The sequence below is a fragment of the Psammomys obesus genome, unplaced genomic scaffold (genome assembly GCF_907164565.1).
Source record: "Psammomys obesus unplaced genomic scaffold, mPsaObe1.curated_primary_1811, whole genome shotgun sequence".
Taxonomy (NCBI): Eukaryota; Metazoa; Chordata; class Mammalia; order Rodentia; family Muridae; genus Psammomys; species Psammomys obesus.
The window spans coordinates 6,645,924-6,673,568 of NW_026588752.1; the positions used below are offsets into that span (position 1 = coordinate 6,645,924).

Sequence of the window (27,645 nt, forward strand, 5' to 3'; positions counted from 1 at the left end):
CACACACACACACACACACACACACACACACACACACACACACACACTGTCTCATTGTGTACTTTAGGTAAATCCCCAACTCTTGATCTTCCTGTCTGAGCCTGGGCACTATAGTTGCATGTGTGCCACCATGCTTTTGACAGATTCCTTAATAACTTTTTTGAGGGGACCAGTGAGATGTCCCAGCAGGTGAACATACTTGAAGTCAGGCCTGATAACCTAAGTTCAGTTCTGTACCAATATCCATGTGATGGGAGGGAGCCAGCTCCCACAAGTGTTCTCTGATCTCCACATGTGCACCACAGCACGTGGACAACTCAACCAGGAAAAACCAGCAAACAAATGTAATACCTGCTGAATGGATGGATAAATGAGTGTGTTTGGCAAGAATTTCAGAAAGCGAAATTGTCTAATAGGTTAGATCAGACCAGGTAAAATATAAGAAATTTTAACACTTTTTAATTTCCAATTGTTTCTTCTGAGACTGGAAGGCCTGGAATGCAAAAACCTGCTACATTGGATTTTTTTATTTCAAGACAGGGTTTTCCTGTGTAGCCTTGTCTGTGCTAGACTGGTTTTGTAGATGAGGCTGGCCTTGAGCTCACAGAGAACCACCTGCCTCTCCTTCCCAAGTGCTGGGATTAAAGGCATGGGACACCACACCTGGCTTGATAGTATTGAAAATAAATATCATTTCTTGAGAACCTGTGAACGTTCAGGTACATTGTGCACAGTTTCTTATTCTTTCTACAAGGTAGATTATAGTGAGAATTCTGGAATTTTGGTTTCTTTAAAAACCCAGAAATAAGCTAGGTGTGGTGGCACATGACTTTAGTCCCAGCATTTGGGAGGCAGAGGCCGTCGGAACTCTGTGAGTTCAAGGCTAGCCTGGTCTACAAAGCAATTTCTAGGACAGCCAGGGCTGTTATACAGAGAAACCCCTGTCAAAAGCTAAGATAAACAACCCTCCCAAAACAAACAAACCCAAAAAACAAAACAAAACAAATACCCACAGAAATATAGGAATATGTTTTAATTTTAATCCCAGGTATGGGGGGGGGGGGGTGTCGTTGGTTGTGGTTTGTTAGTAGTTGTGCTCAAAGAAGAAACAAGAAGAAAGAAATTAGATTCAAGGAACTCTATGTCTCCCTCCTCTATCCTTCTTTCTCTTTTATGTAGTGATACGGGGTCTCTGTGTAGCTTTGACTGTCCTGGACTCTCTTTGTAGACCAGCTGGCCTTGAACTTACAGTTATCTGCCTGCCTTATAGGCATGTGCCACCGTGCCCAGCTAGTAATCACATTTTAATGATTAGGAAATTAATGTCAAAATGCATGACCATAAATAGTGGTTCTAGGATGCAAAGTAATTTTTTTTTCTAAGTCTAAAAGCCCCCTGAAACACAAAATCCCAACAAGTGTTGGGGCTAGTCCAGGTACTGAATGAAGCCTGGGCAGGAGGGCAGTCATAGAGTAAAAGATTCTGTATCAGTAACTGTTCTGTTGCTGTGATATAATGTCTTACCAAAATGAAACTTTTTTTTTTTAAGATTTATTTATTTACTATTTATACAATGTTCTGCCTGCATGTGTGCCTGCACACCAGAAGAGGGACCAGATCTCACTGTAGATGGTTATTGACCCACCATGTGGTTGCTGGGAATTGAACTCAGGACCTTTGGAAGAACAGTCAGTGCTCTTAACCTCTGAGCCATCTCTCCAGCCCCCAAAATGAAACTTAAAGAAGAAAGAGTTTATTTTGGTTTATGGTTCCAAAGAGATAAGCAATACATCATGGCAAGGCAGGCATGGTAAGGCAGTAGGAGCGGAACATTTTCAACATCTAGGGGAGCAGGGAAGGGAAAGTGAGAGAGGGAGGGAAGTATATGGATGGATGGACAGACAGGTGAGAGACTATGAAGTAAGATGAGGCTGTAAAATTCCTCCCTGGTGATAGGCTTCTTCCAGTAAGGCTCCACTCTAGGGGATCAAGTGTTGAACACGTAAGCCTATGGGGCACATTTTCCATTTAAACCACCACAGAGGCTCTATTTTTAAAAGTGAAATAATCTCAAACCTAAACTTAAAAGTGAAATCAAGTCAGTCAGTTTGGTTGCATCTTCCGAATTTTACTAAAACAAAAAACCTGTGGGCTAAAGAGATGGCTCAGTGGGTACAGTGCTTGCTGACGGCCTGACAACAGTCAGAGCTCCTGATAGTCCTGCTTCTACTTTAGAAGGGCAGGCCACCATGTCCAACTTTTACTTATTTATTCTTTTTAAGATTTTATTTTAGGTGTATGTTTTGTCTACTTGTGTGACTGTGTGTCACCTGTGTGCAATGCCTGTGGAGGCCAGAAGATGGTATCTGATACTCTGGAACTGAAGTTATAGTTGGTTGTTAGTGGCCATGTGGTGAGAGAAACAAACTTGGGTCCTTGGGAAGAGCAGCAAGCACTCTTAACTGCTGACCCATCGCCGTTCTAGTCCCTATGCCCAGGATTTTGTGCTTTGCTTTGTTTATGAGACAGGTTCTTATATAGGCTGGCCTGGACTATAGGCCAGTAATCCTCCTGTCCTAGGCTTTTTAAGTGATGGGGTTAAAGATATGAACCACCAACCTTTTTTAAAAAAAAAATTTAAATGACATTTAAAAGTTTGTTTTATGTAGTAAGGTAGGAGTATGTTCTCTAGAGCACAGATGTTGAAGTCAGAGGATAACCTACTGTAACTGGCTTTCTCCTTCCACCATATGCAGTCCTGAGGATGAACTCAGGCTACCAGGCTGCAGAGCAAGCTCCTCTACCAGACAAGCAAGTCAGTGGCCTGTCACCATCACCTTTGAGTGTGTGTGTGTGTGTGTGTGTGTGTGTGTGTGTGTGTGTCAGATGTGTGCAGGGGAGCAGGGTGCATAGTGGAGGTCAGCTGATAACTTTGGAGAGTCAGTTCTCTCCCTCCACCTTGTGGAAGTAGGATTTCTCTTGTTTCTGCCTAGCTTACTGCTCCAGGGCAGTCTGGGAGCTTCTAGGTGGTTTTCCTGACTCAGGCTCCCATCTTGCCACAGGACTATTGGGACTGCAGATGTGAACCACTGTGGCTTTTTTTTTTTTTTTTAACATGGTTCTAGAAATCTAACTCAGGTTTTCAGGCTTGTGCAGTGCCAATGAACCAATGAGAGACATATTTTCTACAGGTTAAATCTGAATTAGTTATATTTTACCATTATAGAAAATTTTCAGGAGATAATATCCAATGCTTCCTTGGTTAATTTTAAGTTTTGGATTTTTTAAATTTTCGAACAATTTGTTTTCAATACTTAATTTATACATACAAATTATATTTTCTAAAACACAGATTTAAAGCATGGCAAGCTTCTTTGCATTGAAGAACGTCACTGCACTTTCAGATCTGCATCCAAATATGGCTAATCTGGTAGGTTTCCACAACCATTATACTAATATTCACATATTTGCTCGTGAAACTTTGTGTGGCAGCATTACATCATATCACCGTTACTGATTCACTGGACACATTGTAAGTGTTACAACTCAGATGGAGAGGTCTCCAGGCAATCAGGAGCCAAGGAATACCACAGAGTCACACTGCATAACAAACCTTATTGGGAGGGAAAAACCCAGGAGGATGGCTGAATCTACTGAGGAGAGAAGCAGGAAAGAACTGAACTGAAGTCTGTTTTTGTAGTCTTTCCTGGGGAGATCAGGCAGGGTGGGAGTGGAGGTGGGGGCAATCAGAGCTTTTTAGGGTGGCCTGGGATTGGAGCAAGCTCAGGGACTGGTGGCCTTTTTTTTTTTTTTTTTTTTTTTTTGAGTGTGGGGCCTGTCTACTCTCCCTGCTTGGGGGGCTGGGACCAGCCCTTACTGCCTTTAGGGAAGGTGGGGGTGGGCGAAAGCCAGGACCTAGCTTAGAGCTCCTCAGGGGTGGGGCTAGGCCACTCTCTTGCCTCAAGGGGTCAGGCCTGGCCACCAGAGTAGTCTGGGGATGGAGCCTGGCAGCCTGAGGTCTCCAGGGACAGGGCTTACAACGGGAGTCCCTTCCACCCATGTTGGCATGAAGAGCCAACACACATGCTTGTATAATTGACAAGGACATAGATACTCATTGAATTAGTATAATTGTCAGAAATTAAATACTCTTAATCTTTGTTTTTATATCAGCTAAATACAAAATACATTTTATTTATAGAGTAGCAGATACAAGATTATAGATATGATTAGGAATGTTCAAAATGATGGCTCAGTGGGCAAATGTGATTATGTTAAGCCTGAGTACTTGAATTTGATCCGTAGGACACACAAGGTGAAAAGAGAAAACTGACTTCTACAGGTTGTCCTGTGACCTACACGTTCACCATGGCATGCATGTGGACAGTTAGTCACATACATACATACATACATACTATGCAAATAAATGTAATAAAGTCTTTTATTTTAGTAATGAAATAACAAAATAAATGTTCAAATTTATTATACAATTAAACAGTAGCAATTCTCTAAGAAAATTATCAAAATTTGTATCTTAAGTACTTGCAAACATGCTGCTTTGACACTTTTTTTCTTTGAGACAGGATCTCATCAGGCATCCCTAGCTAACATGAAATTTACTATGCACACCCAACTAGCCTCGGAGATGCCTGCCTGCCTCTGCTCCCAGAGTGTTGGAACTAAAGTTGCATTACCATACCGAGCTGTTTTTATGACTTTTGATGTGGAATTTGGGAGTAATGATTCCTAGCCTACTAAGGCTTATTTAAGTAAAATCTGGGTTGATAAAATGAAATACTTATTGTAAAACAATTACCATATTCTCTTACTTTCTCTATCCTCGAGCAGCTGTTTGTGTGTAGACCACCAGACTGGCCCTAAAAAACCTTTCTGTTGTTCTTGAGTCACAATCTGAGAATGCTGAGATTACAGATATGAACTGCCAGCTCTGACTTCCAAACAGGCTGCTATTTATATGGCTTTGCAAATCAGATTTTTTTTGTTTCGTTTTCTTTTTGTTTTTTAAGACAGGACTTCTTTAGTAGCCCTGGCTGTCCTGGAACTTACTCTGTAGACCAGGCTGGCCCCAAACTCATAGAGATCAGCCTACCTCTGCCTCCTGAGTGCTGGGATTAAAAGTGTGCACCACCACTACTCAGCATAAATAAAATCAGATTTCTTAAAATTAATAAACTTATATGTAACATGAATACCTTACAATGCAAAATTTATTGATGTAAAAATGTATTGTTAGGTAGTTGCCTTTTTCAGTTACAAAGTTTTAAATTTTTAAATTTATTTTTATGTGTATGGATGTTTGCCTGCACGTATGTCTGTATAGCACTTGAGTGCCTAGTGCCTGCATAAGCCAGAAGAAGACTCTGGATATTCTGGAACTGGAGTTACAGATGGTTAAAGCATGAAATTCAAAGATGGCAGTTTTTTTCTAACCTAGCTGGCCCCAAATAATCAAGACAGAGACTTTAGTTATATTCACCATTTTTCTATGCACAATAACTGTGCAATACCAGTCTAAATTTATCCTCTAAGCTTATCTAGCTTCTTCCCAGTCAAAATCCCTGAGATATTTGTATTTTATGGCTTTCTCTGCTCCAATTTTTTTTTCATTCTCTCTCTTGGATCTCTCCTCGTGGCAGAATCCCTTAACTCTTAACCCTTGCTGGAACTGGAAGTCCAGCCCTGTATGTCTACTGCTCAGTTATTGGCTGATCAGTTTTATTGACAAATCAGGGAATAAATGGGAACAATGTTTGCACAAACTTGACAGAAGATACTTAGATTAAGCATTACAGTGCCATGTCTGGATTGCAACCAGGTTCGAGGAGAGAGAATCGGCATTTGAATAATACAAGAATAATCTTTACACAGTGCACAATAAAATAACATTATTCCAACAGATGATTATAAGACACAATGTGGGTGATGAGAATTGAACCCAGGTCCTCTAGAAATATATCCAGTGCTCTTAACCACTGAGCCAACTCTACAGCCCCAATTAGAAAGTTTTGTTCAGGTTTTCCATTAGTAAGATGTGCATGTATATGGAATTTAAGAAATAATAGCAATGTGTATATATGTGATAAGATGACCAACAGTTCAGCTGGAATGTGATAATCTTAAACGTTGAGTGTATTTGACTTACTTTTATTTTATGTCTATGGATATTTTGCTTGAATGTATGTCTGTGCACCACAGAATGTATGTAGTGCCTATGAAGGCCAGAAGAAGGGATCAGATCCTCTAGAACTGGAGTTACAGACCATTGTTAGCTGCCACGTGGATGCTGGGAACAGAACTCATATCTTCTCTAAGAGCAGCACATGCTCTTCATGGCTGAGCATCTCTCCAGTCCCTTGACTATATTTTAAATGTTACAAATTATTGTAAGGTTGAAAACAGTTGCTAGGATTCTTCATTAAAATTTAATTTTTTTCCTTTCAAAAAGATGCTTTTATTTCTTGTTTTTTTAAGGATACTTTTACTTCCTAAAGCATATCTTTAATATTTATTTTTTTTTGGCATTCACAAAGAGAACATTACAACTTTTGAAGAGATGTTAGTATCTCCAAGATTTAAGATGTAGAACTTTAAGATTTATTTGTTACAGTCTATATTATTGCTGCCCAACATATTTGGATTAAGAAGCTAAACAGTTTTATGTTAGAAAGTCCTATGTAAAGGAAAGTTTTGAAGACTATGGCAAATTAAATTTTGTCATGCATGTGTTTTGGATGAATTCAGTAAGGCTTGATAGCTCCCTCTAGTGATTGAAAATAAAGTAAAAACATACAAAGTAAATTATTATATTTGTAATAGCAGTTAACTGTCTCATTACTTTGTACTATTCCTTAGAGAACTGAATTTATGAAGATTGTTAGATGTTTGTCTGGAACAAATGCATTTAAATATTTCCTAGTCAAAAATGTTTGTTAAAGCTAGTAAAATATAACAAGTTCATGAAATTAAATTTACCATTTACATCTGTGTTTAATATTGGTTTTCTATTACTCTTTTGTTTTTCAGAAAATAATCGGAATAGTTATTGGGAAAACAGATGTCAAAGGCTTTCCAGACAGAAAAAGCTGAGTTCTATTTAACTCTTTTTTAATTTTTCATTAAGTGTGGCTTATGACTGCACAAAATATGTTTAACCAACTAAAATTTCTAGTGTGTTTAATACCTTAAGAGCAATGGCCAGGCCTTCTACATGTATGGTCATATTCAATTCAAGACTGTATGTATAAAGACAGATAATATTTTCAATGATTTAATGTGATGTTCTCCAACTGCATTTTAAAGGCTTTGGCAAAATAGTTAATTAAATTTACCAATTAATTTGTAGTTTCATATCATCACCGTCATCATCATCCAATAATGTCTCAGAGTATGAACTTGGAACTAGATTTACTGGCCTTAGTCACTAAGTGATCTAAAATCCTTTCTTTCTTTTTTTCTTTTTCTTTTTTTGGTTGTTTGAGACAGGGATTTTCTGTCCCAAACAGAGAAAACAGGCCTGGCTGTCCTGGAACTTGCTTTGTAGACCAGGCTGGCCTCAAATTCAGAGATCTGCCTGCCTCTGCCTCCTGAGCACTAGGACTAAAGATGTGTGCCACCACCATCTGGCTTCTAAGATCTTTCTTACATCCACCCAGGAAGAAGGAATGTAGCTGATACATTATTTTCTTTTTTCTTTTCTTTTCTTTCTTTCTTTCTCTTTCTTTCTTTCTTTCTTTCTTTCTTTCTTTCTTTCTTCCTTCCTTCCTTCCTTCCTTCCTTCCTTCCTTCCTTCCTTCCTTCCTTCCTTTCTCTCTCTCTCTCTCTCTCTCTTTCTCTCTCTCTTTCTCTTTTTTTTCTGAGGCAGGATCTCTCAATGTAGCCTGGCTATCTAGGATGCTCTTGAACACACAGAGTTCTACCTACCTCTGCCTTCCAAGTGCTGTGATTAGAGGTGTGTGCCACTATGTGCAGCCAATTCAGACACTTCTAATGAGACTGGGTAGAATGGACCTGTGGATCATCTCCACATTGGGTGGAGGTTGGAAGAAGGCACAAGATTGAGAGGACAGTGGCCACATGGAATAACAATAAACAGGAACAACAAAAGATTGGTCTTGGTGGTGAATGTCTATAATCTCAGCACTTGCAGTGACAGATTTAGGCTTTATTTTATTTTAAAAATTTTATTTATTTTATGTGTATGAGTGTTTTGTCTGCATGTGCCTGGTGCCTGCAGAGGCCAGAAGACAGTGTTGTATGCCTGGGACTGAAATTACAGTTACAGATGGCTGTGAGTCACCCAGTGGGTGCTGGGAATTGAACCTAAGGTGTCAGATCCCCTGGAGACTGAATTACAGTGTTGAGCTTCTTGATGTGGGTGTTGAGAAATGAACTCTTAACTGCTGAGCCATCTCTGCAATTAAAAGCAACAGAGAAAAATCCCATTCTGGGGAAAAAAAAAGTACTTGCTGACCTCTAGTGGTGCTTTAGTTTCACACAGATTTTATTTTATTATTTTTATTTATTTAATTTTTATTTTTTATTAATTACACTTTATTTACTTTGTATCCCTCCATAAACCCCCCTCCTCCCCACCTAATCCCACCTTCTCTCCCCCTTCTTCACACATGCCCCTCCCCAAGTCCACTGATAGGGGAGGTCCCCCTCTCTTTCCTTCTGATCTTAGTCTATCAGATCTCATCAGAAGTGGCTGCATTGTCATCTTCTGTGGCCTGGTAAGGTTGCTCCCCGCTCAGGGGGAAGTGATCAAAGAGCAGGCCAATCAGTTTATGTCAGAGGCAGTCCCTCTTCCTATTACTATGGAACCCACTTGGACACTGAACTGCTGTGGGCTACATCTGTGCAGGGGTTCTAGGTTATCTCCATGCATGGTACTTGGTTGGAGTATGAGTCTCTGGAAAGACCCCTCCCTGTATTCAAATTTTCTGGTTCTGTTGCTCTCCTTGTGGAGTTCCTGTCCTCTCAGATCACTATTTCCCTCTTCTTTCATAAGATTCAATGCAGCACAGATTGTTTTGAAACAATTATTTAGTATGAGTTATGATTTTGGCTAAAGCATGTCCTAATTTTGCTGGGCCTCACCTATGAAATAATACCCAATTAGGTTTTTGTGAATATAAAAATTGAGAAACAGAAATCTAAGCTACCATCTGGACTATTTAGGTCTGAATATCACTTTCTTTTGAATACATAGCTATGGGAAGAAAAAGAGCCATAGTGAGATCTAGCCACCATGGCTGCTTATTACACTGTACTTGGAAATGCATGGAAACATAGTATACTATAGAATGTACATTAGAGAATGATTTAGTTGCTAGTAATCAAAGAGGATCACCGAAAGTCCTAGACCAACCTGCTCTACCCTGTCACAAAAAACAAAAAAGCAAAACTAAAACTAAGTAAAATGGAGTATTCATAGGAAATAATTTTCTACCATGTGTTTAAGTATTTTATCATAATTATAATAATTTATTATTTTGTTGAGTAATCATTTGTTTAAAGTCATATTCATCTGAAATATAAGAGCATTGGTTTTTTTCCTCAGATATTGGATCAGAAAGATACACCTTCAGTTTCACCATTCGTGATTCACCAAATCATTTTGTGAATGTGTCTGCCTGGGGCAGTGAAGATTATATCAGGTCACTGTCAGAGAGCTTTAAGGTTGGTGAGTGTGGTAAGTAGGCATTATTATTTTTTGCTTGTTTTGTTTTTTATTTTTATTTTTATATTAATTACAGTTATTCACTTTGTATTCCAGCTGTAGCCCTCTACCTCATTCCCTCCCAATCCCACCCTCCTACCCTCATCTCCTCCCATGCCCCTCTCCAAGTCCACTGATAGGAGAGGTCCTCCTCCTCTTCCATCTGACGCTTGTTAGATTTTTAAGAGAATGATTTTCTGGGTATGGTGGTGCACATCTTAAATCCCAGCACTTGGGAGAGAGGCAGATGGATCTCTATGAGTTTGAGGCCAGCCTAGTCCAAATATCCAGTTTCAAGCCTGCGACTGTTAGCTAGTCTCAAAAAACCGGCATGGGGTTGGGGAGACTAGAGACAGAGACAGAATGAGACTAGTAGCTTACTTTGAACAAGTGGTAGTTCTCCTGCCACAGCCTCCCAAGTACTGAGATCACAGGCCTGTGCTACCATGCTCAGCAGCACTTAAAAATGTTCCTATTATAGTATTACGTACTTGTGATAAGTTTGTGGCTGAGTAGAGTCATAACAAAGTAAAACAGTTGTTCTGATTCTTATCAGAAAAAGTCGGTGTTAAAAACATAATGCAAGACATGTTTCCACGTAAGTGATATTCTTACCAGATATTTTACCATCTTTTGTTTATTTCATGCCCCAGCTTGCCTCAGCCCCATCATTGTTATTATAATCACATATCTTTCAGTAGCATATATTAGAGCTAATAGTTATTTACACTGTGGCTTTAAGAACAAGATTTTCAGCTGGGCATGGTGGCACACACCTTTAACCCCAGCACTCATGGAGGTAGTGGCAGGCGGATCTCTGTGAGTTCGAGGCCAGCCTGGTCTACAAAGTGAGTCCAGGACAGCCAAGGCTACACACAATGGGTCTCACCCATGAAATAACACTCATTAGTTTTTTGAGAATGTTAAGGGAAGAGTACTAGTATAAAGTATAAAACTTCACCACTTAATAGATGACAGCTCTAGTTCAGATAAGAAATAAGATAACATGTGTCCAGAAAAAGAGGAGGGAAGAGGGAATCAGGTATTCAAATCATTCTTCTCCAAAGCTGCAGTACCAAGCACACATTCTTCATGTCAGATAAGCAGTATTCAATTCTGTGTACTTGACTATTGGACTATGCATGTTCCAGAAACACACACAGTTGAATAATGTTGTCAAACATGTGCACTATGAAGACAGAGAACTTTGAAACTTCATTGGCCTAGTACAGTTATAAGTATTCCTTGAATGCGTGCCAGACATCCACTGGGTAGAGAGAAGTTTCAGTGTTAAATGTTATAGGTCGGTGGCTGTGAAGATAAATGAAATGAAGGAAGTTGTCTGTGAAGTTAGATGTGGAGTAAAGGTCAAGTAAACACTTGTTTTATTGAAGGTCACATTGTAACCAAATCAAATGTTGGATGAAAGAAAATCAATAAAGTAATAGTAGTATAGGTCATCTGTTTACTTAAAACACAGCGCCCTGGAAATGTTATGTGGGGCTAGCTTATGACTGCATTCCAGGATCCCTTTTCTCACAGTGACATGAAAAGATGACTGTGGAGGACAGAACCTTACTACGTGAGGGTCATTGTTGTGCAATTAGCCCAGTAAATATTCTGATGATCTTGTGATGTTATCATACTCTGCCTTCTGTTTTAGTGATAATTGAAAATCCCTTGATCCAAAGAAAAGAGACAGAAAGAGAAGAGAAGTTCAGCCCTGCAACTCCTAGGTAAATATCTGTCTAGCCCAGAGAACAACAATCTTTGTGCTAGAATGATAATATTAATAATTTTGTATCAGAGTAGCAGAAAACTTCCAAAAGTTGCTCTATTTCAATTTGAAAGATGAGTTGAATTCTCTCTCAGAATATTTATCTTTAAGATGAATGACATAATTTATAATTTTTATAATCACAAAAATCAAATTTTTTCTTGGTGTCTATGAAGAGTCAAATCAAAATGTCTCCCCAGGCTACCAAAATCCATGGGTACACAAATCCCTTGCACACAGCATAAACACACCTCCTCTATATCTGAAATCATCTTTACCTATAACAACTAATGTCGTATAAGTGCTATGAGAGTAGTTATGCTGTGTTTTTGTTAGTATTAGTTATAGCGTTTTTTTTTTTTCCTGAAATATTTGATACATGATTGGTTGGGTTTGTGGATGCGGAGTCTCCATATATGGAGTCTGAATGCTTACATTTGTAAGAAACAAAACTCTAGTTACAATAAAACTAAACAATTAGCAGACTGGATAGATGGCTCAGCAATTAAGGACACTGGCTGCCCTTGCTAAAGCTCAGCATCCAGTTCTAGCTTCACATTAGGCAGCTCACAATAACCTGCACTTCCAGCTCCAGGGAAGCCAATGCCCTCTTGTGGCCTCTGTGAACATCTCAAACACACATGGCATATACTTCCACAGACAAAAGCACACAAGTGAAAATAAATCCTTTAAAAAAAATCTCTAAACAAGAGAAGATAAATACTGGAAATCATATAATACTATATCTGGTTCATTGCATTCACAAGCCCTTTGTCTCCTTAGGCCAGGTTCCCTGGAGGGAGAACTTGAAGGGAAGATTCTTTACATATGGCCTATTGAGGGAGAGCTCTTAGAAGAATCCTGCAAGGATGGGGTTGGGGATAAGCTGCAGCTGGAATTCAGGAGAATGCTCTGGTGTGTGCCTGTCCCCTTGGAGCAGTACCCTATGGGGAGGGAGAGTGCTTTTATGCCCTAAATCATCCTTTGCCTATAGTCTATCCCTCATCGACACTTTCAAATAAAGCTGGGGTAGGGTGGCAGAGGAAGCCTCACTTCCAAGGCAATTCTCTCCAAGGGCAGTTCTGTGCCAGCTAACTCCATGACCTCCACTCACACTTGTCTCTCCAGCCCCTGAGAATTTTCCTTTTTCATGAACACCTGCACTCCCTCTGCATAAAACATTCTATCTACTTAAATATTTGTTTTTTTTTGGGTTATCAGAAAAATCAAATATCTCATCTTGAATGTTAAATCATTTGAACCTCTCATTCATAGAAGTCCTTTCAGTCACTCATCAGGGCTTTTCTCCCCACACTTAGCATTGTAATCCAGATCACATTCTGAGATGATTTGATTGTTTTTGATTCCTGCTCACATACATGAGCTTCATAAAATTAAATGTATTTTGTATATTGTTCTCCCCACACAAAAGAGATAGGCACATAATTGATTCTTAGTAAATATGTATGAGAGGTAAGAGGAACATATTTGGCAGACTGAACAAATGTGGAACTTCCTGGCATTTTCCAGAATATCCAGAATAATTAACTTTTAGGTTGAGCAATAGAGATCTGCTGACATTCAACAAATTTCAACCTAAAATAGCAGTTTCAAAGCCTAATAATTTGGCATAGGAATATAGTGCGGTGAGGAAAGGAAGTGGCAAAGGTACTTCTCAGACGATATGCACATCTCAGGGATGAGTAGGAACATAAAGTCTTTTAGCTGAGAAATAATATCCTATTCCGTTGCTTAGGAAGATCAACCTGACTGTAATGTGGGGGATGAGTCCCAAAGGAGATAAGTCAGGGCACCAGGACAAGGATTTGGAGAAGTGATACTGTGAGTAACTAAGGCAAAATAGGAAGGAGAGACTGGCCTAGAGTTCTGTGAAGGAGGCTTTGTCAAAGACTTGTGAAAGGATTGGGTACAGGGAAAGGGGAACCTCAGGTCCAGTACACTCTGAGAATTCTGTGTCTGCTTCACATATTAGCAATACAGAAGTAAGCAAAACAGCGCTCTTGACCTCAGGCACTTAGGTAAAGCAATCGGAGTCAAAAGAAATAACAATGGTTAGAGCATAGTGTTGATAATGCCGAGGTTGAGGTCTTCATATGGGGCTAAAGAGATGGCTCAGTGGTTAAGGGCACTGGTTGCTCCTAGAACCAAAATTGGGGCTCATAGCCATGCACCTCCAGTTCCAGAGGATCTGACACTTTCAAATGCACACATAAAATAAATCTTAAAAAGGAAACAATGAGATCTTAGTCTTTTATAGTCTCAAGTTTTAGAGTTTTTTTATATCCTGTTTAATATAAAAGGAAACTGCAGCTTCAGGTCTTGGGCAAGCTCCTACAACTAGTATGATTAGAACTCATAGAAAAAAGTAATTCTCATACATGTTCTTAATTAAAAGAACATTATTTCACTGAATAAAGACTGATATAAATGCATTGTAGAGAAAAATATTTTATAGCCTTATTTGAATTTTTTTAAGAGTAAAAAGAGAGGGGCTGGAGGGATGGCTCAGCTTTTCCTGAGGCCCCAGGTTCAATTCTCAGTACCCAGATGGTAGCTCACAACTACCTGAAACTCCAGCCCCAAGGGATCTGATACTCTCTTTTGGACTCTGTGGACACTACATGCACGTAGTGTGTAAACATAGATTTAGGCAAAACATTCATACACATAAAATGAAAACCTTACAAAATTTTAATATTAAAAATATAACTTCCTGCTGGAGAGTTGACTCAGCAGTTAAGAGCACTAGCTGCCCTTCCAGAGGTCCCGAGTTCAATTCCCAGCAACCACATAGTGGCTCACAGCCATCTGTAATGTAATCTGCAATGCCTCTTCTTGTGTGCATGAAGACAGCAAAACTCATATACATAAAAAAAATAAAATGAATCTTTAAAAAAAATATATAACTTCCTTGCTGGGCATAATGGCACATGCCTATGATCCCAGTACTCAGGAGGCAGAGGCAGGCGGATCTCTGTGAGTTCAAGGTCAGCCTGGTCTACAAATGGAGTCCAGGACAGCCAAGGCTACATAGAGAAACCCTGTCTCAAAAGAACAGAAACAAACAAATTATATATATATGTACACACACACACACACACACACACACACACACACACACACACACACATATATCCACAGTCTGAATTCCAACAAAAAGTAATTGAATGTGATTTTCGTTTTGTTTTTTTAAAACAGAGTCTGATACTGTAATTTGGTGTGGCCTGAAATTCCCTACCTATATCTTGGTGTCCTTGAATATGTGTCATTCCTTCTAAACATATGCTTTCCAGTGCTGGGGTGATAAGGATGGGCCACCAAACCTAGCTGTATATAACTGAATGTGAGCCAAAGATTCTCTTAATTAACAATAATGTGCTGACTTTTTGTGTTTTTTTCTTTTAGCAACTGTAAACTTTTGCTCAGTGAGAATCACTCCATGGTAAAAGTTTGTTCTCCTTATGAAGTGGATACCAAGTTATTTTCTTTGATACACTTGCCTGTTAAAGAATCTCGAGATTATTACTCATTGGCTGACATTGTTGCAAATGGACATAGTCTTGATGGGAGGATTATTAATGTGCTTGCAGCTGTGAGATCGGTAAGTCAGGAAATCAGTAAATTAAAACCTTAGCAAAGCTCCCTGCAATTTGTCAGGGAATTCTCTGTCACCTTATTTGTGTTTAGAACATAGTAAGTACTGGCTGGGGAAATTTTTCCTCTTTGTCTTGGTAGGAAGTTAAATTAAGACAATAACATTTCTCATTAAAAGGAAAGTAGTATTTTATCTGTGAATCACTAGCAAAATAAAGTCATACTTGATTGCTAATTGCAGCATACACTTATAAATGACCCATTAACTATATGAAAGTTTTGTGTATATTAGGTTAAACAAAGACCTAAAAAAAAAAAAAAAGAAATGATAAGTAAACAAGTGGGGGTGGTGCACACCTGTGATCCCAGCACTTGGGGAGGCAGAGGCAGGGGGATCTCTGTGTTTGAGGCCTGCCTGGTCTACAAAGCCAGTCCAGGACAGTCAGGGCTACACAGAGAAACCCTGTCTCAAAAAAACAAAAGAAAGAAAGAAAGGATAAGTTTATTGTCAAAACAGCCATAATGTTTTAAAAACATCTTTAAACAAGTCAAGGAATAACTTGTGTATATGTATTCTCAGAGGGACACAGAGATGGAAGAGGGTGGGAGACCTCCTGGACTGCAGTGGGAGCTGCTGTGGTAAGGTTCTGGTGAGAAGCAGAGAAGGACAGTGAAGTGTAGAAGTAACGAAGTCAGGAGTATATCACTTCTGTTATGTCAGCATCTGTCTCAGGAACTGTGACAAGCTCTGAGCTTAACAGACTCTGAAAAAAATTTAAAGGTGGGCCTCAAAAGTATATTTTGAAGGGCTGGGAGTGTGGCTCCATGCATCTTCACTTCCCAACCCCCCCAAAATAAACCTTCACAATATAGCACATGCAGAAAATTGTTTAGGATACTCTATATAACAGTCTTGAAATACAGGCTATCTCAGCCAACCCCTAGTTGTTTCCCCAAAGTCCTCTAATGATGCTGTCAACATATTAAACCTTGCAATAGCTCCCCTCACCCCATAAGCATGACACCCTCTTTTGTATGTCATATCACTTCTTTTCATGCCTTTTATCTCCCCTTTTGACTTCTCAACCCCAAAGACAGTATTTTACATACTCCTTTTGTTATGGTTGACCTTTTATACTCTGGCATTTTCTTGTAGACCCTTTTTCATGGAGCCTTTGTGTTTTTCCTCAGATCTTTCCCACAGTACTCAGTCTAGCCCATAAGGATAGCAGTGGCAGTAGCTTAGAAGAAGTCAATGGCTATGCTGGGGGCCTTCCCTTGTTTCTCTGTCTCTGTCTCTCACTTTCTCTCTTCTCTCTCTCTTTCTCTCTCTCTCTCTTTCTCTCTCAGCACTGAGCAGGGTCTCACTATGTAGCTCTGGCTGTCATAGAACTCACTCTGTAGACCAGGCTGGCTTTGAAGTTACAGAGATGCACCTGCCTCTGCCTCTGCCTCTGCCTCCTGTGTACTGGTATTAAAGGTGTGTGCCACTACACCAAGCCAATTGTTGTGTTCTTGTGAAAAAGCCTGCTGGTCAGAGACAAGACCCTATGAGTTCACCTCTCCTTCATTGATATGTTGCCTGCATTATGGGTAGAATTGGCTAAGTCATAGAGCATTTCCTGTGTGTTCCTTCATGTAGCCCTTACTACCTTAACTCATGAAGAAGACAAAGAAGGATCAATATTCAGGAGACTGGGGCCTAAGAAGTTGGAGTGCATTTGTTTGCAGCAACTCCATGCCAGGCTCTCTGATAAGCCATGGAAGACACATCCTTCCACATTTATGTTACAAGGGGGTTTGTCCTGGATTTGTTTCAACATTTATTTTTATTTATTTATTTAGTTGTTTGTTTGAGACAGGTTTTCTCTGTATAGCCCTAGATGTCCTGGAACTCACTATATATACCAGGCTGGCCTCAAAATCAAATATCTCCATCTGCTTCTGCCTCTCAAGTTCTGGGACTAAAGGTTTGCATCACCACACCCAGCTTGATGTTTTAGAGACAGGATCTTGCTATGTAGCTCAGGCTAACCTTGAACTCAACAGCAATCCTGGCACAGCCTTCCAAGTGCTGGAATGATAGTTGTCTGCCACCACACCTGGATGCCCTAGTACCTTGACATATAATTTTTATTTATCTCCTCTTTGAGTGCATGTCTGTATTCTGCCTTTAAAATGTCCATAATTTACAACTTCAGCTAAGTATATCTAATTTAGACAGAAAATGCATTCAGATAACCAAATATTTATTAATGGTTCTTTTCTTGTTAATATTTAGAATTTCATGTTCAAAAAGCAATTATTTGATTTTGTTTAAGTACCTTCACATCTGTAGAAAAGGAGTAATAATTTCCTTCAACTATTTCTTTCTCTAACTTAAGGTTGGAGAGCCAAAATACTTTATAACTTCAGACCGAAGAAAAGGCCAGAGGTGTGAAGTCAAACTCTTCGATGAGACAGAGCCTTCTTTCACAATGACATGGTACTCTCCCATATCTGTCACTAACTGTGTCATCATGCTCTTATCACTGAGAAAACTTTTGTTTTATAAAAAAAAATATATCAAGAGATATAATAACAGATAAACAACACTTGAAAAATTAAACTTCTCTCTTGAAGGTTGAGATTTTTCTGTATGCAACCTAAACTGGCATAGAATCACCTTAGAGGCACTTCACTGTGACAAGTTATATCATTTTGCTTCATAACAAATAGATTTTATTAGGGTATACTGATGAAGGACAAGTCAAACTTTTTAAATTTGCTGGTACATTGGTAAATAGTCTATATTCTAAAAGAGCAATGTCTGCTCTTCCAGAGGTCCTGAGTTCAATTCCCAGCAAACACATGGTGGCTTATAACCGTCTATAGTGAGATATGGTGTGCAGTTGTACGTGCAGGCAGAACACTGTATAAATAAATAAATAAGTAAATAAATAAATACATAAATCTTAAAAAACAAAAACAAAAAATGATCATGACCCTGAATGCCTTTGTCTGCAAGTGCTATCTACCAATCAAGTCCTGTGAGCCATGTATCCATTTGGGATACACAGCTGTAATGGTTAAGGTTTGACTTGAAGGATTTTAGGCCTTGAATCATTCATTTCTAAGTAACCAAGTACTGGGCAAGTAAAGGACTGGCAGGGTAGATGTTAGAGATTAGTACATGCTGAAAACAACTTCTCACATAAATCTCTTGGGCCTTAGGGATGGCATGGCCAGCAAAGACACTTCCCATGCAAATAAGGCAACCCAAGTTTGACCCCAGAACCCATATAAAGAGAAAAATACCTGACTCTGCAGAGCTCTCCTCTGACCTCCTTGCATATGTTGTGGCCTGACTGCAAACATGTGAGTGCACATGTGCACACACACAGTGTGTAGTAATACATTAAAAAGTATGAACTCTTAACCTTCTTGGTTATCTGGAAATTGTGATTTTTGGCTTTTTGTTTTGGGGGTTCTTTTGAGGGGAACTGTAAATATGTCACTGCCAGATTTTTTTAATGTCCTCACTTTGTTTCACTTCTTTTAAACAAATGCAGTTGGGATAATGAATCCATTATACTTGCACAGAGCTGGATGCCACAAGAAACAGGTCTTATAATTTTATGATTTATGATTGTGTTAAAAATATTTGTCATTTTCATCCCTCATATATTAACTTTAAAAAAATGGCTTTTCCCCAAAACAGTAATATTTGCCTCAGATGTAAGAATAAATTTTAACAAATTTCAGAACTGCATGGCAGCAACAGTAATCTCAAAAACCATTATCACAACTAATCCAGGTAAAATGTTTTCTGTTTTTCATTCTTTTGGAAGTGATCATAAACATATGCCAATATTTGTACAATGTATTTAAGAATCAAAATGCAGAGCTTGGGAGGCAGAGGCAGAGGCAGAGGCAGGAGGATCTCTGTGAGTTCAAGGACAGCCTGGTCTACAGAGTGAGCTTCAGGACACCCAAGGCTACACAGAGAAACCCTGTCTTGAAAAACAAAACAAAAAAAGAATCAAAATGCAGGTTAATTTTTTTAAGGCTTTTTATTTAATGGTGGCTGAGAAGTGAAAAGGTAAGAGACGTCCCTGATGATTTCCTCTAGCCAGGTTGTTTAAGTTATTTTTATAAAACTGTGTTTCTCAGTTTGTCTTTTAACCCTCTATCACACAAATAATCAAGACTCTATTATATTATTTAAACAAGCTTCACGGTACAAGAATGGAGCAGTTATCACTGTATTCTTAACTCTCAAAGCTAACCTGTTTCCTCCAGTGTACATTCTTCCAGCTCCTCTCTCCTGATGTCATTTAGACGTCTCACATGGCTGAATCCCCCATTTCCTCTTCTATACCTCCTCTTCCCCTGCCTGGCAGATAGTCCAGCCCTATTCGCTCCCCGGCTCAGCAATTGGCTATAAGATGCTTTATTTACATATCAGGGGGCAGTTGGGGAACAGTGTTACACAACATGGACACAGGAGGTTGTCAGAACATGGATTGCAATCAGATATGGGGTATTCAGAAACCAGCATTTGAATTATACAATAACTTTTTGCCTACACCAGGCCTCATCTAATAGCCCATTAAGCTATGAATTCATCAACAGAGGAATGCATTGATGAGGTCAGGGCTCTTATGAACTAATCACCTCTCAATAATGTTACCATCCTGGGATCAGTCCTTCGACAAATGAAGCTTTGGGGCCATTTTATATCCAAACCATAACACAATATCCACCTTTTTGTGGTGAGAACACTTAAAATCTACACTCTTAGTACTCTTTAGGAATGCAGCCCAGAACTCAGCAGCTAAGAGGCTGTGCTGCTGAGTCTGATTCCCAGTACCTATATCAGGCAGCTCACCACCACCTGCAACTCCCAGAGGCTGTGACACCCTCTTCTGATCTCTGTGGGCATGTACATCCATATGCATATACCCCTGCACAGACACACATATATGCATATATTTAAATATTTATTATTATGATTATTATATCCCAACCTCATCTCCTCCCAGTCCTTCCCTCCAACCTCTCCTCTGCCCCCACACCCATTCCTCCTCCATTCCTCCTCAGAAAAGGGCAGGCCTTCCATGGACATCAACCAAATATGGCATATCAAATTGCAGTAAGACTGCACATCCTTCCCCGCCCCACCCCACCCCCTTTATTTTTTGAGACAAGGTCTTACTCTGTAGCACTTACTAGCCTGAAACAAAGATCCACCTGCCTCTGCCTTCCAAGTGTTGGGATTAAAGGTGTAAAAAAAGAAATATTTTTTAAAATAATTGAAGGTAGCGTACTATCCTGTTATGTGATATTATTAGCTATAGACATGATGCTGTACAACAGAGTTCTTGAATTTATTTTTTCAAGGATATAAATTTAGTAGAATATTTATAAAAGTGTTTAAACTTTGTTGCTTGATTTAAATCAGCTCTGTTTTAATTTCCTAGTCAACACCTACCAACTTTGTAGAAATGAAGAACCTCTAAATGGCTTAGATATCTATCCCAGATAGATAATTTTTTTTGATGCTTTTCCTACCTTGAGAGTATTCATTAGAGTGAGAGGAAATTCTGTCTTCCTGAGCCATGATTTTAGGCGTTGATTGATTTGATTGCTGGAGGCCTCTTAGCAATTGCTCCCCTTCAATGATTTCAAAAACATTCCTTCAATTACGTATTATTTACAAATACTCGAAGAATGCTTTTAATGTACCGACAATGTAGATAATTTCAGTCTTTTCTAGAATAAGATAGGAGACAGCGGAAGGTCAGATGAATATAAGGACAGTCATGATGCTGAATATTGAAATATAAGATGAAAAAGCACAACCCTTGTTCATAAGGAATCTAGTCTCAATTTGAGAAACAACAGTAATAGGGCATATGTAATGGAAGCAGGTGGAAAAAGTCCTATATCTGCCCAAGGAAGTTAGAGGTGTCAATGTTATTTTTATAAGATTGTGTTTGTTTCTTAGTTTCTCTCTTAACCTGGATATCACACAAATAATTGAGACTCAATGATATTATTTTAACAAGCTTTACAGCACAAAAACTGAGTGGTAATTAATCTATTCTTAACCCTCAAAGCTAATTTAGTTTCCTCCCAGTGTACATTCCAGAGATAAGAGCACTTTGTAGCTTTGCCTGCTGAACTCTCTCTCCTGGTCCCTCCTGGACATCTGCCCTCGGCTGGCTCCCCTATTTCATCCTCTAACTCCACCTCCCATGGCTGGCAGGAAGTCTAGCCCTATTCTCTCCCCTGCTTTGCAACTGGCTGTAAAACTGCTTTATTGGCACACCAGAACATTGGGGAGTAATGTTTATACAACATTGAGACAGGAGCTTTTCAGAACAAGGACTGCAACCAGATATTGGGGTGGGGTGGGGCGGTTAACAGAACTTAGCATTTGAATTACACCATAACCTTATTCCTACATAAAGGAGTCAGATAAGCAGTAGGATTTTACAACTACGGACAGTTTTGTTGGAGGCTGAGGTCTTGAGACTGAAGGTCATTAGGATCCTATGAAGACCCTTTCAAAGTTACATTTTTTTTTTAAGATTTATTTATTATGTATACAGTGTTCTGACTGCATGTACATACATGCCAGGAGAGGGCATCAGATCTCACTATAAATGGTTGTGAACCATGGAGCCGGGGCCTGGTGGTTCACACCTTTAATTCCAATACTTGGGAGGCAGAGGCAGGCAGCGCTCTGTGAGTTTAAGGCTAGCCTGGTCTACATAGTGAGTTCTAGGAGAGCCAGAGCTACATAGTAAGACCCTGTCTTGAAAAAAAAAAAAAAAAAAAAAAAAAAAAAACACCAAAACAGCAAAACCCAAATATAACAAAAACACCACTAACAACAAAAATGAGTTAGCCATGGTCATGTATGTCTATAATCTCAACACTTAGGAGTCTGACACAGGTGGATTCTGAGTTTAGATCAGCCCGAGCTACCCATATCATTTTCAACATAAGCAAACAAATTCAATTTATTTATGCATTTCTTTAAGACAGTGTTTCTCTGTATAATCCTGGAACTAGCTCTGCAGACCAAGCTAGCCTCAAGCTCACAGAGATCTGCCTGCTTCTGCTTCTTGAGTGCTGGGATTAAAAGTGTGTACCACCATCACCTTAACAAATACAACTGTTAAAAGTACATACAAAGAGAAAAGAAATGAATATAATATTCAGAAAATCTTGCTGGTCAAGTTTGGTAACCTGAGTTCAATCTCTGGAACCCGTGTAAAAGTAAGAGATGACTCAAGAAAATTGTCCTCTTATTTCTACACAAAAGTAGCATGTTGGGGGTGGGTCTGATGCTGTGTATTCTAATGGTAATTACTGGCCCCCAAGATTTTGTTGCTGCCCAGAAGAATACATTTCACTTACAACTGTCCTTGCTGTGTAAACTTTCCCTAAGAAATTATTCTTGGTTGGTTAATAATAAAATGCTGACACACCTGGGCAGGCAGAAGGAAGGTAGGCATGGCTAAAGTTCAAGGGCTTTGAGGACAGAAGGATCATGGGAAAAAGAGATAGGTATCAGAGGAGGAAGGAAACAGGGAGCCACAATGGTTTAGCATGGAGAGAAGTACATGACCAGATCGGCATGGATGGAGAAAATTGGCCTAGATAAAGAACATTAGCAAGTTTTTTGGGGATTATGGATGGGAGGTAGCCCAGACAGAAATTATTAGAGCAGATGGTGTGAGATGGGGGCTTGGAAGATAAAGACAGCTTAGGAAGTAATATGTGCCAAGCCCAGGTGATATAATGCTATCCTAAAACTTGGGTTCCAGGAACCAAACCTGATCTCTGTAAGAGTAGCAAGCACTCTTAACCGCTAAGCCATTTATTGGGCCCCTAAAATAATTCTTTTTAATTAAGAAAATGAATAAAATAATTCATATTTTATCATAATATCAATTTTTTGATATTTGATATTTGATATCATAATATCAATTTTTTAATAATAAAAAATTAAAAGGAACATTAAAATGATTTATAATTGTATAACCTATAAATGATAATTTTTGCCATGTTTATTATTTCAGATAACTTTACATGTTCATATTTTTCAGTTTAAGAGTCTTATACCACACAATTTTATACAGCTGCCTATTCACTAGCAACAGCTGGTAACATCTCTCCATGTTAATATACTTTGCCTCTGTGTTATTGGCCTAATGATAATTCTGTTGGATTACCTTCTTATGTTGTGCCATGCTTTATAAAAAAGATAATTTTACATACTTTATAGTAATTTAAAAGATAATTACTTGACTTTTTTCTTATTATGCATTTTCAATTTAAGATACACCAGAAGCCAATATTCTACTGAATTATATAAGAGAAAATAAAGAGACAAATGTGGCTGATGAAATTGACAGTTATTTCAAAGAATCCATAAACTGTAAGTGACCTTCTAGATGAGGGAGGGAGGTTGGGAGAGAGATTATTTTTCACTGGTGTGTGTGGGTCAAACCCATGACCTCATGCATTTTAAGCAAATGTTGTTTCATTGAGTTATATTCTTAGCCCTTCTTTTGATTTCTTTTTTTTTTTTTGAAACAGGGTTTTACTATGTAGCCCTGGCTAGCCTATGACTCCTATGTAGTCCAGGCTGGCCTCAAACTCACAGATAACTGACTGCCTCCACCTCCCTAGAGCTGGGATTAAAACTGTGAGCCTCCTCCACATTTGACTTTTTTTTTTTAAATTAAAATTTACTTCATATATATGGAAGTTTTGTCTGCATGTATGTCTTTGTACCATGTATACCTGTGAAAACCAGGAGAAGGTGTTGAATCCCCTAGAACTGGAGATGCAGATGGTTGTGAGCCGCCATGTGAGTACTAAGAACTGAATCTAGGTCTTCTGCCAGAGCAGCTAGTTCTCTTAACCACTGAGCCATTTCCCCAGCCCCGAATTTTTTAACAGAAGAGATTATATTAATATTAACCAATCTGAGAGTGCTAACAACTCTTTTCTCAGGCAGTGCAATGTTCACAAAATCTGACAGAAAGTATTGTATTCATGAGACCCTTAGTTCAATCCATATACATTTTTTTTTCAGATGTTCTGGATGAGTTTTTCGAATGCCCTACTCTTCCTACCATTTAAAGAGTTTTGATTTTTTTTCTTTTTATATTATACATCCCAACTACAGCCTCCTCCCTCCACTGTTCCCAACTGCCCCACAACCTCTCCTCTTCCTCAGATCCACTGCTCTTCCATTTACCTTCAGAAAAGAGCAGGCCTCCTAGGCATATCAGCTGAACAGGGCATAAAAAGATGCAATAAGACTAGGCACAAACCCTCATATGAAGGCTGGGTGGGGAAACACAGAAGGAGAAAAATGTCTCAAGAACAGGCAGAGTCAGGGACACCCCTACTCCCACTGTTAGTCCCACAAAACCCACAACATATATGTAGAGGACATAGCATACACCATGTAAGCTTCCATGATTGCCACTTCAGTTTCTGTGAGCCCCCTGCTTAGTTGATTTTGTGAGCTGTTTTCTCCAGGTGGCCTTGACCACTCTGGCTCCTACTATCCTTCTTCCACTCTTCAGAAGGGTTCCCTAAACTTTGCCTATTGTTTGGGTGTGGGTGTCTGCATCTGCTCTCATCAGCTGCTTTTCTATTGGGATGTAAGCTTTTATTCTATCTTAGAACATATATGGAATTGTAATACTTGTTTTTATTTTTAGTAAACACAATAGTTGATGTCTATACAGTGGAACAATTAAAAATAAAAGCTTTGAAAAGTGAAGGAAAAGTTGATCCTTTCTATGGCATCCTTTATGCTTATATTTCTATGCTGAACATTGATGATGAAACTACCAAAGTAGTTAGAAATAAATGGTAAGTAGACATTATTTTTAACAAATTTATGTTTGTAAAAAATAATTACTGTTAAGAAAGTTAAACTCAATAGTAGTTAAAGATATGCTTTGCCTTAACAGTGGTTGTATGAAAGACCTTTTTATATAAATAAACCATGACAAATTATTTCTATTCTGTGCTGGATAGTTTTATGTCAACTTAACAAAAGGTAGAGTTATCTGAAAGGAGGGAACCTCAACTGGAAGAGGGCCTAACCCATTGTGGATGGGCTCTCTAGGCAGGTAGTTCTGGGTTCTATAAGAAAGCAGGCTGAGAAAGCCATGGAGAACAAGCCAGTAGCAGCACTCCTCCATGGCTTCTGTATCAGATCTTACCTCCAGGTTCCTGCCCTGTGTGAGTTCCTGTTCTGGTTTCCTTCAGTGAGGAACTACAGTGTGAAAGTGTAAGCCACGTAAACTCTTTCCTCTCTGACTTGTTCTTTGGTCATGGTTGTTTGTTTGTTTGTTTTGTTTTTGTTGTTGTTGATGGTTGGTTGGTTTTGGTTTTTGGTTTTTCAAGACAGTGTTTCTTTGTGTAACAGCTTCTGATTGTCCTGGAACTCACCTTGTAGACCAAGCTGGTCTTTAACTCACAGAGATCCACCTATCTCTGCCTCCCAAGTGCTGGGATTAAAGGGGTGAACCACCATGCCTGGCTTGGTCATGGTGTTTTGTCACAGCAATAGAAACTCTAACTAAGACAGATTCAATGATAACTTACTTTTAGGCCTGGGGTGGCGCTATATGGGTTAGTGTTTGCCTTGCATATACAAGACCTTGGGTTCAATTTCCAGCCGAGAGAGAGAGAGAGAGAGAGAGAGAGAGAGAGAGAGAGAGAGAAAGAGAGAGAGAAAGGAAGAGAGAGAAGGAAGGAAGGAAGGGAGGAAAGAAAGAAGGATCCTGGATTTTAAAGTAAAATAGGTCATATTTTTGTATCAGAACTTATAATACTATTTGAAACATTTCATTGGAATGACAAACTTATTGAATAATTTGGCAGATAACCATTTTGCTTGTCATATCTTATAGCAACATGGAAGCAGTAAATTTTTCTCAATGTGTGACATATCTGACCTCCATTCTTAGCTATTACCTTGAAAGTAAAACCCAAGACATTTACTAATTTTTGTCAAATAATGCTTGGGAAGAAACATCTAAAATTATATTGTGGAAGTCTGTCTACAAATTTTTATAACTGAATTATTTTTATTGTGATTAACTTGAGAGTCACAAAGTTAAGAATGTAGAGATTGAGACAGGTGTAATGGTGCCCTTCTGTAATCCTAGAATTTATGAAGTGAAGGCAGGAAGATCAGGAGTTCAAAGCCAGCTTGTACTATTAGAGACCCTGCCTTGAAAACAAAAACAAAAACAAAAAAAAAAAAAACAATTCTTGTTGGGTGGTGCTGGCACTAGCCTTTAATCTCAGCATTTGAAAGGAAGAGGCACATGAATTTCTGAGTTCAAGGCCAGCCTGGTCTACAGAGTGTATTCTAGGACAGACAGGGATACACAGAGAAACCCTGTCTTGAAAAACAAAGACAAAAATAAACAAAAAATTCCAAAACAATTCTCAATCGATGCAAATGAAAGAACAGAGGGATATTTCTGACCCTTTGTCCAACGCATGCTAGAAGTTACATTTTGCAAGGTATAATGCCTTACATGACAGTAGGTCAGGATTGTGAATTCATCAATCTGAATACCTCATCCAAGTTCCCAGATTTACATGGAGTCATTTGTGTATACATGTTCTAAATTGTTGTCACAGAGAGAATTTGCCTACCTAGTTTTGTGGTGAAGATAATAACCTCTGGGATTTTAGAACATCTTACAATGTTTTTACAATGTTAAGAGATAATTCTGCAGCAGGGCATGGTGGCTCACACCTTTAATCCCAGCACTCAGGGAGGCAGAGGCAGGCAGATCTCTGTGAGTTTAAGGCTAGCCTGGTCTACAAAGCCAGTCCAGGACAGCCAAAGCTACACAGAGAAACCCTGTCTCTTAAAAAAAAAAAAAAAAAAAAAAAAGATAATTTTGCTAAAGATCAAATTTGTTATTGAGGATCATTATCTCTTAAATAACTTTTATGGTTTTTTTTGTTTGTTTTTTGTTTTAGTTTCAGCTGTGGTTACACTGTAAATGAAGCCTCCAGTACTTGCACAGTTTGCAACAAAGGTTCTTCCCAATTTAAGTCTTTTTCCCTCAGTTTTGATGTGCTGGTCGACCTTACTGACCACACAGGGACACTCCACTCCTGTGGTCTCACTGGAAGTGTTGCTGAGGAGACTTTGGGCTGTACGGTAAGCAACAGAAAGGAAGAAATAGCTAGAAACATTTCTGATATTCTTAAGTATCTTCCTTAAAACTATAGATTATTTTGTTGAATATTTGATAGGAACTAATTAAGAGATCTTGGGAAAACCAGGTGCGGTGGTGCATGCCTGTAATCCCGGCACTCAGGGAGGCAGAGGCCTCTGTGAGTTTGAGGCCAGCCTGGTCTACAAAGTACATCCAGGATAGCTAGGCTACCAAAAAAATTAAAAAAATATATAAATAGATAGATAGATAGATAGATAGATAGATAGATAGATAGATAGATA

At 38.9% G+C, this 27,645-nt stretch overlaps 1 protein-coding gene across 2 annotated transcripts in view; it reads left to right on the top strand.

Annotated features, from left to right (window-relative positions):
• The first annotated feature begins 3,361 nt into the window (after nt 1-3,361).
• Meiob (meiosis specific with OB-fold) overlaps nt 3,362-27,645 on the top strand; it is a 29,237-nt gene continuing 4,953 nt past the window's right edge. For both annotated transcript variants that reach the window (XM_055604795.1, XM_055604796.1), the window contains exons 1-11: nt 3,362-3,430; nt 7,045-7,102; nt 9,584-9,715; nt 11,406-11,478; nt 14,946-15,141; nt 17,519-17,619; nt 18,686-18,738; nt 18,835-18,930; nt 23,470-23,568; nt 24,869-25,022; nt 27,162-27,345. In XM_055604795.1, the coding sequence (XP_055460770.1) occupies nt 3,362-3,430; nt 7,045-7,102; nt 9,584-9,715; nt 11,406-11,478; nt 14,946-15,141; nt 17,519-17,619; nt 18,686-18,738; nt 18,835-18,930; nt 23,470-23,568; nt 24,869-25,022; nt 27,162-27,345 (1,215 nt within the window). The remainder of the gene's footprint in view (nt 3,431-7,044; nt 7,103-9,583; nt 9,716-11,405; nt 11,479-14,945; nt 15,142-17,518; nt 17,620-18,685; nt 18,739-18,834; nt 18,931-23,469; nt 23,569-24,868; nt 25,023-27,161; nt 27,346-27,645) is intronic.